This window comes from Anabrus simplex, chromosome 4, assembly GCF_040414725.1.
Source record: "Anabrus simplex isolate iqAnaSimp1 chromosome 4, ASM4041472v1, whole genome shotgun sequence".
Lineage (NCBI taxonomy): Eukaryota > Metazoa > Arthropoda > Insecta > Orthoptera > Tettigoniidae > Anabrus > Anabrus simplex.
Window position 1 is genome coordinate 246,656,483 of NC_090268.1, and position 15,886 is coordinate 246,672,368.

Consider the following 15,886-nt stretch of genomic DNA (forward strand, 5'->3'; position numbering starts at 1 on the left):
ATGGCTATGGAAGGAAGGAAAAATTGAAGGAACTTACTAGGAAATTGAATCTAGCAAAGAAGTCAGCTAAGGATAACATGATGGCAAGCATAATTGGCAGCCATACAAATTTTAGTGATAAATGGAAGAGTATTTATAGGTACTTTAAGGCAGAAACAGGTTCCAAGAAGGACATTCCAGAAATCATTAATGAGCGAGGGGAGTGTGTATGCGAGGATCTTCAAAAGGCAGAAGTATTCAGTCAGCAGTATGTAAAGATTGTTGGTTACATTGATAATGTACAGGTAAGAGGAGGTGACTAATACTAAAGAAGTATTAAAATTTACCTATGACAGCAATGATATTTTTCAGTAAGATACAAAAGATGAAAACTAGAAAAGCAGCTGGAATTGATAAGATTTTGGGGAATATACTAAAGATAACAGGTTGGGATATAGTACCATATCTGAAGTATTTGTTTGATTATTGTTTGCATGAAGGAACTTTACCAAATGAATGGAGAGTTGCTGTAGTAGCCCCTGTATATAAAGGAAAGGGTGATAGACATAAAGCTGAAAATTACAGGCCAGTAAGTTTGACATGCATTGCATGTAAGCTTTGGGAAAGCATTCTTTCTGATTATATAAGACATATTTGTGAAATTAATAACTGGTTTGATAGAAGGCAGTTTGGTTTTGGGAAAGGTTATTCCACTGAAGCCTAACTTGTAGGATTCCAGCAAGATATAGCAGATATCCTGGATTCAGGAGGTCAATTGGACTGTATCATGACTGACCTGTCTAAGGCATTTGATAGGGTAGATTAAGGGAGACTACTGGTTAAAATGAGTGCAATTGGACTTGAAAAAAGAGTGACTGAATGGGTGGCCGTGTTTCTAGAAAATAGAACTCAGAGAATTAGAGTAGGTGAAGCTTTATCTGTCCCTATAATAATTAAGAGGGGAATTCCTCAAGGCAGTATTTTTGGACCTTTATGTTTTCTTATATATATCAATGATATGTGTAAAGAAGTGGAATCAGAGATAAGGCTTTTCGCAGATGATGTTATTCTGTACAGAGTAATAAATAAGTTACAAGATTGTGAGCAACTGCAAAATGACCTCAATAATATTGTGAGATGGACAGTAGGCAATGGTATGATGGTAAATGGGGATAAAAGTCAGGTTGTGAGTTTCATAAATAGGAAAAGTCCTCTCAGTTTTAATTACTGTGTTGATGGGGTGAAAGTTCCCGTTGGGGACCATTGTACATACCTAGGTATTAATATAAGGAAGGATCTTCATTGGGGTAATCACATAATATATGATTGTAAATAAAGGGTACAGATCTCCGCACATGGTTATGAAGGTACTTAGGGGTTGTACTAAATATGTAGAGGAGAGAGTATATTTGTCTCTGGTGAGACCCCAACTAAAGTATGGTTCCAGTGTATGGGACCCTCACCAGGATTACTTGATTCAGGAACTAGAAAAAATCCAATGAAAAGCAGCTCGATTTGTTCTGGGCTATTTCTTTTTTCTTTTTTTTTTTTTTTTGCTAGGGGCTTTACGTCGCACCGACACAGATAGGTCTTATGGTGACGATGGGATAGGAAAGGCCTAGGAGTTGGAAGGAAGCGGCCGTGGCCTTAATTAAGGTACAGCCCCAGCATTTGCCTGGTGTGAAAATGGGAAACCACGGAAAACCATCTTCAGGGCTGCCGATAGTGGGATTCGAACCTACTATCTCCCGGATGCAAGTTCACAGCCGCGCGCCTCTATGCGCACGGCCAACTCGCCCGGTTTGGGCGATTTCCAAGAGAAGAGTAGCGTTATAAAATTGTTGCAAACTGTGGGCTGGGAAGGCTTGGGAGAAAGGAGACGAGCTACTCGACTAAGTGGTATGTCAAAAAACATATCAGATGTACGACTTTCAGGCGTTTGCTCTATTAACCAGCGTTTCGTCTTAGGTCTGGCACTAGACTCATCAGAGTGGGATGTGTCAGACCCTACCCACTGACGCTGGGGTGTATGCAGGTTTTTTTTTTTTTTTTTTTTTTTTCCGGGCGGGGGCCCCCGAAGCCCGCTCCCCCCGCGTGACCATCGACTCAATCTACATGGCCTCCGACATGCTATTATTTCTAAGAAGAAGAAAGAGATAGCAGGGAGGAGTGGGAGATGATACAAGGAGTTTCTGCCGGTTTCCGAGTCAGACTCGCTACCACGGCAAGAGTTTGTGTTTGGTATATGGTGTTGAAGTGTGGTATTGAAGGGTCAGGGAAAAACCACATAGGCAGAAAGAAGAAAGAGCCTACATGTAAAACCTGACATCTTGTGATGGCACATGCAAGGATGTGGGCTGGATAAAGTCCAGAGGTTGTGTTAGTTAGGAATAGGTGTCATGCAATCATAACCATTTCCTTGCAATTTTTGTTATTATGGGGATCAGTCCTTCTTGTCACTGCCGGGTCGGCTCGGGTCTGCTAGCGTCTGGGCTTTGGGCCACAGGTTCGTCCCATTGTCCAGCAGCCAGCAGTCCCTGGTGCCAAGTCTCCTTTTGGAGAGGGGGAATTAGAGCCAAGCCTTGCATGCAAGGGGCTATCTTCTTCCTCCTGTCGATGTCCCTCTATGCGGTGTTGTTTGAACACACTTGTCACTGCAGATCTAAAACTAAGGTTATTAATAACATATGTATATAAAAGTTCTCATTGGAGTGCCGGCTGTTTGCCTGCTCTCATGTCCAGCGTTCAACCTAGATAGGAGTGAGATAACTTATTAGACAGATAGATATTAGTGCTGTTTATAGGGCGCGGGCTGGTGTTCCGCTCCCATGTCTCTGTAGGGAGGCGGGGGTGGATTGATACGTCCTTGGCCGTCTGGCTGCGTTGCCGTCGTCTTCTTAGGTTGTACTTTTTGTCAATCTTCCTCGCCTGGTCCCTGGGTCTAGGACAGCTGAAACATATTTACATAGGTGTCTGCAGTGTGTGGGTTTATGTGGTATATAGGTGTCAGCTTGGCGGGAGTGGGTTGGCTATCGGCCCCTCGCCCACCCAACCCTGTGGCTGAACAGAATGTGCTTCGGTGTAGGATACTTTTTGTATAGATCAACGTCGTAGCGTCCGATCCCGCTTATTAACGGGTTGACCTTGTTACTCCATGACTTTCTGTACATGTTTAGTGTCTGTTTACGTATTTGGTGCCTTATTGAGCTGACTTTCGCAATACTGCGTAGTTGGCGTATTGGCGTGTCGTAAGGGAGTCTGGTCGCTGCTCGTAGGCATTTATTTTGTATTAATTCCAGCTTATCCAGGTTCGTCATTGCAGTGAACCCCCACGCTGGGGCTGCGTACATGATTATTGGTCTGATTAGGGCCTTATACATGTTTATGGCTACTTCCGTGTTAATACTGGACTTTTTGTTCAGTATAGGATATAGCTGGTTAAGTCTTATGTGTGCTTTTCTTTGAATATCATTGATGTGGTGTAGCATGGTGAGCTTTCTGTCTAGGACTACTCCTAGGTATTTGACTTTGTCATGCCACGCTATATCTTCGTTGAAAAGCTTTAGCGCTTTTATGTTGGCTGGTCTGCGTGTGAGTCTGTTCTTCTTAGTGAACAGCACTGCTTGGCACTTGTCAACATTGACCTTGATGCGCCATTTCGTTAGCCAAGGCTCGAGAGTTCTTAGTGTTACTTGTAGCCTCTTTCGAGCGCACGCTAGCTGTGGATGTTGAACTGTGATAGCGGTGTCATCAGCGTAGAGGTGTGTGGTAGTGAGTTCTGTCGTAGGCATGTCGTTTGTATACAGGACGAAGAGGATTGGGCCGATAAGGGACCCTTGGGCTACGCCCGCTCTAATCCTGCGTGTACTTGACAGCGTGTTATGTACGTCTACTTTGAACTCTCGGCCCTCCAGATAAGATTTAATAAGTCTTATATAGCCTGGGTGGAATTCGTGGTCTATTAGTTTCGCTAGTAGGCCTTCGTGCCAAACTTTGTCAAATGCTTTCTGTATATCAAGGAAAACCGTTCCTGTGTCTCTTCGTTTGTTGAGACCTATGGTGGCTTGTTCTATGAATCGAGTGAGCAGTTGTGGGGCAGAATGAGCATTCCTAAAGCCAAACTGCTCGTTGCGAATTATATCTTTTTCCTTGATATGCCCTATTAACCTTTTCAGTAGTATTTTCTCGAATACTTTACTGAGGGCGTCCAGAAGGCTGATGGGCCTGTAGTTGTTGGGGTCTGACTTGTCTTTGCCTGGTTTTCCAAATACGAGGATCCTAGCCCTTTTCCATTGTTCAGGGTAATATTGGAGTCTGAACATTGCATTGAAGATGCTGGTAAGTAGTGTTAGGGCTTTGAGAGATAATTTCTTAATTATTATATTCTGGATTTCGTCTGGGCCTGGCGCCTTCTTGGAGTTAAGATGACCTATAATCCACTTAATTTCGTGTATATTTGTCCTCTTAACCTCCGGCTTAGGTGCGTTTTCAAGGAATTCTGCTACCTTTGCCTCAGTTTGCCTGATGAAGGCTGGGTCAGATGGTATTTCGTTTGGAGTGAAAGCCGCCTCTATAGAGTCCGCTATGATTTCGGCTTTGTCACGGTTCTTGTATACTGGGCCGTTAGGTCCCTTGATGGTAGGGATGCTGTGTATTTCTCGCGTGAAGTGTCTCGCTAAGTTCCACACTGGCCTGGTGTTGGTGTCGAAAAGTTTGAGGTGGTTGTTCCACTTTTCCGACCTGTATTCCAGTAGTTGAGTTTGAATTTCTGTGTTTAGTTCGTTTTTCATCTCGTGGTCTTCGTCTCTGTGATGTCGAGCCCAGTTACGCCTGTGGCTGTTGCGCCTGCGTATTAACTCTTTTATGTGCGCTGGAATCTCGAAAAGAGGTGATTCTCTGTGTTTGCTTAGCGGTATGCTCGCAGTTGTGGCTGTTTGAATTGCTTCTACGAGGGTTTTGACTGCTTCGTCAATTTGGGCTGTGCTGTCTATTAGCATACCTTCGCTTCCCTGTAGGAGTGTGTCTAGCTTACGTTCGAATTTGCCCCAGTTGGCTGCTTTATAGTTGAGCCTGCGTCTGGGGTTTTTCTCATATTCCTCTGGGTTCGCATGTAGTGTAAATATCACGGGTTGGTGCCTCGACCCCAGGTCGTTCACTACCTTAATGCTATGCCTTTGAGGAATATGTCGCAATAGGGCTATGTCAAGTATGTCGGATACGTGATCGTTCGGTGCTAGGAATGTGGGCTCACTGGGGGCTGTTACCACATAGTCCTGGGATAGCATGTGGTCATACAGCCTTGTGCCTGCTGGCTTTGGTTTCAGGCATCCCCAGGTGGCGTGTTTCGAGTTTAAGTCCCCTCCTAGCACTGTGTTTCGATTTAGCCCTAGTACTGTTTCTATGTCCTGAGTGTTGAGGCTTGTCGGTCTGGAGTATGCTGCTATTACATTTATGAGTGTTCCCTGCACTGGTAGGGCTATTCCACATGCCTCTAGCGTGACCAGCTCTGGTATGTCTACATCCATGTGCTTGATGACCTTCCTTACCAGGACTGCCACTCCAACTTTGTTAGCCTTATCGCTTCTGTGCATTTTGTAGCCTCTTATAGTGAACTTCCTCCCCGGAGGGAGGAAGGTCTCTGTTAGGAGAGCTACGTGTATTGAGTTCGCGGCTAGGAAGGCTTCGAGTTCATATTTCCTAGACCTGACGCCCTGGCAGTTCCATATTAGAACTCGAAGCTCCTGCGTGTTATTGTTGTTGTTATTATTATTATTATTATTATTATTATTATTATTATTATTATTATTATTATTATTATTATGTTCGTTGGGTTGTTCAGCCATCCGGGGTTAGGAGTTCGGAGATTGCATTAGCCAGTTCCCTTAGCCAGGGGTAGGGGAGCATGTTGGCCATCATAACCCCAGTGGTTATGGCTACCGACAGGTTCAGGTTCGGAAAGAAAGTTTTCAGGATTTCTTCTATCCTTTCCCTGAACGCCTTTACTGCCATGTTCCCCGCTGGCTGTTGTGCCTGTAACTGTGTAGTTGGTGAGATTGGTGTGGTGAGAGGTGGGGGCGACGGGGGTGGTGGTGCGGATGCCGGCTGACTATCGGCAGGTTCTCTGCGGGGGGTGGAGCTGGCCTGGGGTGGGCCTTCTAGCAGCTCGGGAAGTGCTGGCGTGGACTTAACCTGCCTTTGTTTGTTTTCTTGGGGCTGGGCCTTCTTGTTGTTCTTGTTTGAGGTCTTAGCTCGGACGGTGGTGGGGGCTGGTTGGGCTGAGGGCCTGTGGTTGTGTTTGCCTACCGTCCGTACGGGCTTGAAATTTAAAATGCCTCCGCCTGATGGGCGCTGGTTGTCTGAAGGACCTTGCTTTTGGCCCTTTGTGCCTGACGGGCCTGCGAGACCTGAAGGGTCCTTTGTACCTGATGGGCCTGGGTTCTTTTTGCGTGAAGCGCCTGTGCCTGAGGGGCCTGCTTGGGCCTTAGGGTTGCCACGCTTATTACCCTTTGACCCTTTGCCTTGATGAGCGGCTTCGTAGTCCTTGCGGCTAGGACAGTCTTTAAAATTGGCCGCGTGTTTTCCCCCGCAGTTAGCGCACTTAGAGTACGCGGGGTCGTTGCCGTGGGGGCAGTCGCGGGACAAGTGGGAGGCGGCACATCTGCGGCATCTGGGCTCCAGTCGGCATGCCGCCCCTGGATGGCCATGCCTCTGACACACTCCACATTGGGGGCCAGTGGCTGGGGGGCGGTATGGCTCGACCGACACCAGCATGTTCGCGAGCATCCGCATTTTCCGCAGATTGTCCGCGTCTGGGGTGTCCGCCACTGCAACAAGGAATAGGTTGCCCTTGGCTGGCCTGTTCCCTGCTCGCATCCGCACAACGGAGAATGCGGGGATATCCTGAGCTTTCAATGCAAGCTGGATTTCGTCCGCATTACTTCCGTTAACGGGGGTCCTCACTACGAACCGCTTCATAGTGCTATTGGGCAATATTCTTACAAATGTAATATTTAGCCGTTTTAGCACCTCGATAGTGGTTTCGTAGCTCTCAAAGCTCGTCATGTGCAGCCGAATCGCTAAATGTGCGTCTACTCTCGGCCTAGAGAAATAATATTTTCTCTCTTCATGCGGCAGCTTTTTGAGGAGCTCCGTTTCGAGTGTCTTGGTGTTGGTAGTGTAGACCGTAAGGGGTGGGGGGGTTGACCCCTTACGGGTGATCTGTTTCTTTTGTTGTGGTGGTGGAGGTGGGCTCTGACGAGTCTGCCTCTTGTGTGTGGAGTGCTGGGGTTGGGTTGAGCCGATAGATGTTTCGGTGCTACTATCGACTCGGGTACTTGGCTTATTTCTCCCGCCTGCCTGGGCCTTGCGGCTCAGGGGCTGAGTTACTTTTCCTTTCCCCTTTCCCTTCCCCCTCTTCCTCCCTTTTGCCTCCCTGAAGCCGTCACCCTGGTTTCCCGGCTGGGTGGCTGGGACCTCGGGTTCGGTCACCCCGTGCTGGCTGGGTCCCTCTCCCTCGGAGCTCTCAGATTCAGCCTCCCGGGATGCGCCTGAAAAGTCGATCACCAGTGGGGCCTCGTCCGACTCCGAGTCCGAGTTTCCCGCTCGCCCGGGTGGGGGTTGGACTTTAGTTGGCGCCAACCGCCGAGTACGTTTCTTCCTCTTATTCCTTCCCTTGTGCGCTGTTGTCTTCGCGCTCGGGTTTGCGGAACTGGGTCCCGCTTTCCCGGCGTCCGACTGGCTGACCACTGGGTTGGGTTTGAGGGTTCGGTTCATGTTAGGGGGAGGAATAGCCTCCATTTTGTTTTCGTGTTGCTCCGCAGCCGCTAGCTCAGTGGAGCCATACGACTGTTCCTTCCCGTGTTTGGGTTCCGGCACATCAGGGGCTAGCCCCGGTTCCCGGTTGCCCGAGCACAACGTCACGCACTCCAGCTCAGCTTCCAGGCTTCGCCTGCTCTTATTTCGGGGGTCAGCCCTGTGGCTGGCCGGCCGATTTTGGAGCGGCTGCACTGGTATGTGCGAGCTGGCTTGTACTGACGGGGTGGTAATCGGAGATGTCATGGTGTAGGTAGTAGTGGTGGTGGCGCACGCATAGTTGCGCACAGCTTGCCCCGTCAGGTAAACGTTTCCCGTCAGGTTTATTTGCTGTGAGTCAGGGGTAAAGCCTGCTCCCAGCTCCAGCACATTTCGTTTCCTGCTCTCGGAGCACGCTAGGCGCTGAGTCACCTCCGGTCATTGACCTGAGCGAGGGCCGGTAGCGACAAGCTATGCGCGCTTGTGGCATTCCACCCTACAGACATATTCAATATATTATTATTAAACAATATATTGCCGGTGGGAGTATTTGGCGGGGGGCGGCGCTGTGATAACTGCGCTTTGCCCTCCGCTGATGTATTGACGGCCGTAGAGTGGTCAGAGTGCCGTAATAACGACAGCTCCTCACTCTCCGTTATTTCTTGAAGTTCTTGGAGTTTTGTCTGTATGGTTCCAGGCTTGCCGACAAATTGCTCTTTACTAAGCGTGACATTGCTCTTTCTTGAAAAACAAGCCTGGTCCCGTGTGTGTAACTGTTGGGACATACGAAATCGAACTAGTGGACGCGGGATTATCCCTTGTTACGGGGGTCCCTGGGCCACGGAATCCCTATCTAACCCTAGGTACCGAGAGGCGGTAACCGGCTGGGACAGGTAGTGTATTCTCTCGAAGTTCTCGGTGAAAGGAGAGAGAGAGCGCAGTGAGAGGCACGTACGTGCTTCCCCTACGGCAGTCAACTCGTCCTTGTGTATGCAGGTGAACTTATCAGTCCTTATAAGAGGCACAGTCTGACAATTGCACACGGGAGATAAATCTCCACAATGGAATTATTGCCCGCCTAGCAATTCCAAATGGAAAATTCTAAATTCCCATGGAGGGAATTAGATATGTTTCACCAATAGAGCATGTCAAAAATGTCAAAAAACATATCAGATGTATGGCTTTTCAGGCGTTTGCTCTATTGACCAGTGTTTCGTCTTAGGTCTGGCACTAGACTCATCAGAGTGGGATGTGTCAGACCCTACCCACTGACGCTGTGGTGTATGCAGGTGAACTTATCAGGAGCCCTTATAAGAGGCACAGTCTGACAACTGCACACGGGAGATAACTCTCCACAATGGAATTATTGCCCGCCTAGCAATTCCAAATGGAAAATTCTAAATTCCCATGGAGGGAATTAGATATGTTTCACCAATAGAGCATGTCAAAAATGTCAAAAAACATATCAGATGTATGGCTTTTCAGGCGTTTGCTCTATTAACCAGCGTTTCGTCTTAGGTCTGACACTAGACTCATCAGAGTGGGATGTGTCAGACCCTACCCACTGACGCTGGGGTGTATGAAGGGCTTCTGATTCAACAGCAAGGATAGAATAGTGCTAATGAGCGATTTCAGTGCGAGAGTTGGGAATAGAACTGAAGGATACGAAAGGGTGATTGGTAAATGTGGAGAAGATATGGAAGCTAATATGAATGGGAAGCGTTTGCTGGACTTCTGTGCTAGTATAGGTTTAGCTGTTACGAATACATTCTTCGAGCATTAGGCTATTCACCACTACATATGGGAGGCTAGGGGTACCTGATCCATAATAGACTATATCTTAACAGACTTCGAATTCAGGAAATCTGTTAGGAATGTACGAGTATTCCGCGGATTTTTCGATGATACAGACCACTGTCTGATCTGTAGTGAACTAAGTATCTCTAGGCCTAGGGTAGAGAAAGTGAAATCTGTCTGCAAACGAATGAGGGTAGAAAATCTCCAGGACGAGGAAATTAGACGGAAGTACATGGATATGATTAGTGAGAAGTTTCGAACAGTAGACAGTAAGCAGGTTCAGGATATAGAAAGTGAATGGGTGGCATACAGGGATGCTGTAGTAGAAAGAGCAAGGGAATGCCTAGGAACAACTGTGTGTAAAGATTGGAAAAGACGAACATCTTGGTGGAATGATGAAGTGAGAGCAGCCTGTAAACGTAAAAAGAAGGCTTATCAGAAATGGCTCCAAACAAGGGCCGAGGCAGACAGGGATTTGTACGTAGATGAAAGAAACAGAGCGAAACAAATAGTTGTTGAATCCAAAAAGAAGTCATGGGAAGATTTTGGTAACAACCTGGAAAGCCTAGGTCAAGCAGCAGGAAGGGAGGGAAAAAGGAAATGAACAGTGTTTTGAGTAATTCAGGTGAACTCACAGTAGATCCCAGGGAATCACTGGAGAGGTGGAGGGAATATTTTGAACGTCTTCTCAATGTAAAAGGAAATCATCCTGGTGGTGTTGTGAACAGCCAAGCTCATGGGAAGGAGGAAAATGATGTTGGTGAAATTATGCTAGAGGAAGTGGAAAGGATGGTAAGTAAACTCCATTTTCATAAGGCAGCAGGAATAGATGAAATTAGACCTGAAATGGTGAAGTATAGTGGGAAGGCAGGGATGAAATGGCTTCATAGAGTAGTAAAATTAGCGTGGAGTGTTGGTAAGGTACCTTCAGATTGGACAAAAGCAGTAATTGCACCTATCTATAAGCAAGGGAACAGGATGGATTGCAACAACTGTCGAGGTATCTCATTGATTAGTATACCAGGCAAAGTATTCACTGGCATCTTGGAAGGGAGGGTGCGATCAGTCGTTGAGAGGAAGCTGGATGAAAACCAGTGTGGTTTCAGACCACAGAGAGGCTGTCAGGATCAGATTTTCAGTATGCGCCAGGTAATTGAAAAATGCTACGAGAGGAATAGGCAGTTGCGTTTATGTTTTGTAGATCTAGAGAAAGCATATGACAGGGTACCGAGGGAAAAAATGTTTGCTATACTGGGGGACTATGGAATTAAAGGCAGAGTATTAAAAGCAATCAAAGGCATTTATGTTGACAATTGGGCTTCAGTGAGAATTGATGGTAGAATTAGTTCTTGGTTCAGGGTACTTGCAAGGGTTAGACAAGGGTGTAATCTTTCACCTTTGCTGTTCGTAGTTTACATGGATCATCTGCTGAAAGGTATAAAATGGCAGGGAGGAATTCAGTTATGTGGAAATGTAGTAAGCAGTCTGGCCTATGCTGACGATTTGGTCTTAATGGCAGATTGTGCCGAAAGCCTACAGTCTAATATCTTGGAACTAGAAAATAGGTGCAATGAGTATGGTATGAAAATTAGCCTCTCGAAGACTAAATTGATGTCAATAGGTAAGAAATTCAACAGAATTGAATGTCAGATGGGTGATACAAAGCTAGAACAGGTCGATAATTTCAAGTATTTAGGTTGTGTGTTGTCCCAGGATGGTAATATAGTAGGTGAAATTGAATCAAGGTGTCGTAAAGCTAATGCAGTGAGCTCACAGCTGCGATCAACAGTATTCTGTAAGAAGGAAGTGAGCTCCCAGACGAAACTATCTTTACATCGGTCTGTTTTCAGACCAACTTTGCTTTACGGGATTGAAAGCTGGGTGGACTCAGGATATCTTATTCGTAAGTTAGAAGTAACAGACATGAAAGTAGCAAGAATGAATGCTGGTACAAACAGGTGGGAACAATGGCAGGAGGGTACTCAGAATGAGGAAATAAAGGCTAATTTAGGAATGAACTCGATGGATTAAGCTGTACGCATAAACCGGCTTCAGTGGTGGGGTCATGTGAGGTGAATGGAGGAGGATAGGTTACCTAGGAGAATACTGGACTCTGCTATGGAGGGTAAGAGAAGTAGAGGTAGACCAAGACAACGATGGTTAGACTCGGTTTCTAACGATTTAAAGATAAGATGTGTAGAACTAAATGAGGCCACAACACCAGTTGCAAATCGAGGATTGTGGCGACGTTTAGTAAATTCACAGAGGCTTGCAGACTGAATGCTGAAAGGCATAACAGGCTATAATGATGTATGTATGTATGTATGTATGCATAAGTGGTATGTTCCAAGCTGTCAGTGGAGAGATGGCATGTGAGGATATCAGTAGACGAATAAGTTTGAGTGGTGTCTTTAAAAGTAGGAAAGATCACAATATGAAGATAAAGTTGGAATTCAAGAGGACGAATTGGGACAAATATTTGTTTATAGGAGGGAGAGTTAGGGATTGGAATAACTTACCAAGGGAGATGTTCAATATATTTCCAATTTCTTTGCAATCATTTAAGAAAAGGCTAGGAAAACAACAGATAGGGAATCAGCCACCTGGGCGACTGCCCTAAATGCAGATCAGTAGTGATTGATTGATTGATTGATTGATTGATTGATTGATTGATTGATTGATTGATTGATTGATTGATTGATTGATTGATTGATTGATTGATTGATTGATTGATTGACATGTCATTTCTAGAACCTGATAACGAGGTATTTAGTGTCTGTTTTTCAACTATTCAAATGTCTTATGATATGACGCAATTGCAAATAACAAGCTTATTTTAGGAGTGTTTGTATATACCTGTATTATAAATATTCTAATATAACTAGTTAATGTCCTTGTTGCTTCATCCTAGGCTGATGATGGCAAATGAAATTGCCAAAACCGGTACCAAATGACAAAAAAAAAATGTTATGTTGTAATTATTTCACATTTTTTATAGTATTGAACAGGTGGAAAACCCTACCCTTATCTTTGTTTGTAAATCTCGTTTCAATATGGACCAATAATGAAATTTTTGACGTTAAATACAATATAATGTATTGGAAGAAAACCGGCTTCCTTAAAATACAGTCAAAAGCCATCAAATAGGCAATTATACTCCAGATAGGCACAAACCCCTGAAATAGGCATTTATAGGCACTATAAAACCAATGAATCTAGCTGAAAAGACCATAAAACAAATTTATATCTCAAAAGCCTACGTTTCTGAACACGGGAATAAAATAGGCAAATTCCCTTCTCTACTCATCACTACCATGCTTTCTAAGAGGAAGATGTGCAGTACCTGGAAATCAGAATAAACTACTTCAGTTTACATCAAATATACTGTAGTGTTTTGATTTCTTACTGCCATTAATTAAGCTCTAGATAAGATTTTACTTGTCACATGAGTAACTTCACATGCTAGTAAGTCTGTGCTTAGCAGTATCTTGGTCTGTGTAGATTTGAGCAATTTGAAGTTCTGTAATTTAATTCCTTTCTTTCTTCCTTCTCATTTTCTGTTGAGTGTACAGTATATTGCTATTTCTTCTTAGCCAGTTTGTTAAAAAAAATAATTATTTTGAACTTTTTTTTTACAGGATGGTGTATGTTGGTGAAATAAATATGTCTCGCTGTCCAGCCCGTTATCTACAGTGTGTGCAGCATATCATTGAATTTTGCCATTCACAGCCTCAGTTTTCAAACATTCCATGGTTTATTAATACTATGGGATTCAACAAAGGTGAGTTAGCAGTTATTTCACATTTGACCATGACGTTGATACTGAAGATAATAAAGGAAACATATAGTTTGCTTGAACTATGGCATTTGGCTACATTGCCCCACAGAGGCTTGCTTCTTGTGAGGTGTGTTTGACAACCAGGGGGCCCCAAGCTGCATCTGACATTGCTTCTGCTTAAAAGTGTCAGGTTTCCTGTCTTTCAATTTTCTTATCCAGTCTTCTTTCTAATCCAGCTCTTGTGCTTTTCCTAACCCTGACAGTATTAGGTTTGTGAGGCTTAAGAAGTCTTTTTATTTACTTCCTCATTCTTCACTTTACTTTTTCTCCTTACATCATAATGTGTTGTATAGAAATTATATTTCATTTTGCTTCTTAAGAGGATGACAACCACCATCACAGCTGCCTAGTGTATTAGCTGTTGTACATGGTGTTGATGGGACAATCATTTATTATGAGTATGATTACATTTTTACATCCCCTGAAGTTCTTGAGACTCGGAGGCACGTGGATGGGCATTTGGCTATCAGTGGCTTGTTATGATGTATTCGCTTCCTGGCTTTCTGTGGCCTTATGCAGTTTTCACCTTTTATGCATTACTACTATTGTTTTGATCTCTTCCTTCTAGTATCGTCTTTGGCTTAACTCGTTTCCGAGTAATTTACTTCTTCCAGAAAAATTGATTTATGTTTATGGATGTACTTTCAATGATTGAACAGGCCAATTCTAGCATGAAATAAGCGTCCACACAGATTGCAGAGAATTCTTGAAGGAGGGCGTGGTGGTGCTGTACAGAGTTTTTGTTTTTTTCTCCTGGCCTCTTCACATCTGCGTCATTTCCCTTCAAACATATTGACAGCAGTAGGGATGATCCAACACCAGACTGAACGGTCTTGAGCAAACATGTCCCAGGTTTGTGGATTGAGACCTGTCATCTTCATAGTAGTTGCCTCTGTGGATCAGTGGTAGAGTGTCGGCCTCCGGATCCCAGTATAGCGTGTTCAAACCCAGCAGAGGTAGTCAGATTCTTGAAGGGCAGAAAAAAAAAATCCATTTGACACTCAATGTCGTACGATGCAGGCATGTAAAGGATCTCTGGTGACACATTTGGTGTTTACCCTACAAAATTCAGTCTCAGCCATAGTCGCTCAAGAGAGTTTCATTTTATTCGGTTTGTCATCTAGTAGACCTAGAGTAAAACGGAACGTCAAAATTGACAAATATACAGCCAGATGGCGTCAAATTAAAATGTCTGCACATGGTAGCTGAGGCCATATGATTATTACTATTATCTTCATAGTGTGCTTAAGCTGATCCTTGTGGCACTTCATAGGGGGTCCAAGAGGTCTGGTGCCAGAACAGAGTTCATCATACAGGATTTAGCATGTAAATCTGGTATCACTCATCCAATAGACATGGCCAATCCATCTAAGCTGATGACCAATGATGGATGATTCTATGTTCTTGGAATGCGCTTTCTCAAGAACAGCAATGTTGGTGACAGGGTCTTCTCTTTTGATCCTAAGGATGGATCCAAGTTTTTGTTGGTGAATTGCGCTCAAGCTTTTTCAAGTCACGTCGTTAAAGCGTCCAAGTTTCACAACCATACAGCAATGTTGTCATGACAACAGCATTTTACACCATGAGTTTCTTGTTCATGGTCAGGTCTTTATTCATGAATACCCAGTGTGATAGTTGTCCAAATGTTGCATGGGCAGAACCAATTCTCTTCTCCAAATCTTGCTTACAGTTACAGTGCACAGATAGGATACTACCCAAGTACGAAAAGTGGTCTTCCTGCTCCAATGGAGTATCTGAGGTGGAGACTTTGAAATATGGAGGGGTTGTGCAAGGACCTTGGTCTTTTAAATGTTAATGGTGAGACCAAACCAATCACATGTACTCTTGTAGCAGTTAACTGACTGCTGCAATTCCTTGGTGTGAGTGTAGGTGATGCAGCATCATCTGCATACAGCAGTTGGATTACCTTTGAAGCTATGGTGAGGCTCCGGAAGCAAAGTCTCGCTAAGTTGAAAAGCCCTCCATCAAAACGATACCTAACCTCCACACCTGGGTTGTTCGTAGAAGATTCATGTAGCATGGCAGCCAAATACTATGCAAATAGTGTTGGAGCAAGTGCACAGCCTTGTTTCTGTCCATGAGTAATAGGAAATTCATCTGAGATCCTATTCTGATGGCAAGCATGTCCGGTCATGCCATCACAGAGGGTCTGAATGTCTTCCTCTCTCCACATTATAATTCCATCATCTCTTTCCAATGTTTTAATTGGTACATGAATAGTTCTTTTATTTTTCACAATTCTGTACAGAAGTTTCTTATTTCCTTTACTGTCTTCTACTAATTTCTCAGTAAATGCAAGCCAGTTTTTCTTTCTCAGATTTAATTACTCTCTTTGCTCTGAGTTTTAGGTCTCTATACTTTTTGTTGTAGTTCTCTCAGTTTAACGTAATCCATATCTGCGCCATTTAGATTCTGTTTATATCTTTCTTGTCTTGCCGTATTCCTATCCTTCATGGCTTG

At 44.5% G+C, this 15,886-nt stretch overlaps 1 protein-coding gene across 2 annotated transcripts in view; it reads left to right on the forward strand.

The window, feature by feature from the left end:
- Nucleotides 1-15,886, forward strand: part of LOC136871854 (polynucleotide 5'-hydroxyl-kinase NOL9) — a 371,126-nt gene that overhangs the window by 184,158 nt on the left and 171,082 nt on the right. For both annotated transcript variants that reach the window (XM_067145491.2, XM_067145493.2), the window contains exon 5: nt 13,206-13,348. In XM_067145491.2, the coding sequence (XP_067001592.2) occupies nt 13,206-13,348 (143 nt within the window). The remainder of the gene's footprint in view (nt 1-13,205; nt 13,349-15,886) is intronic.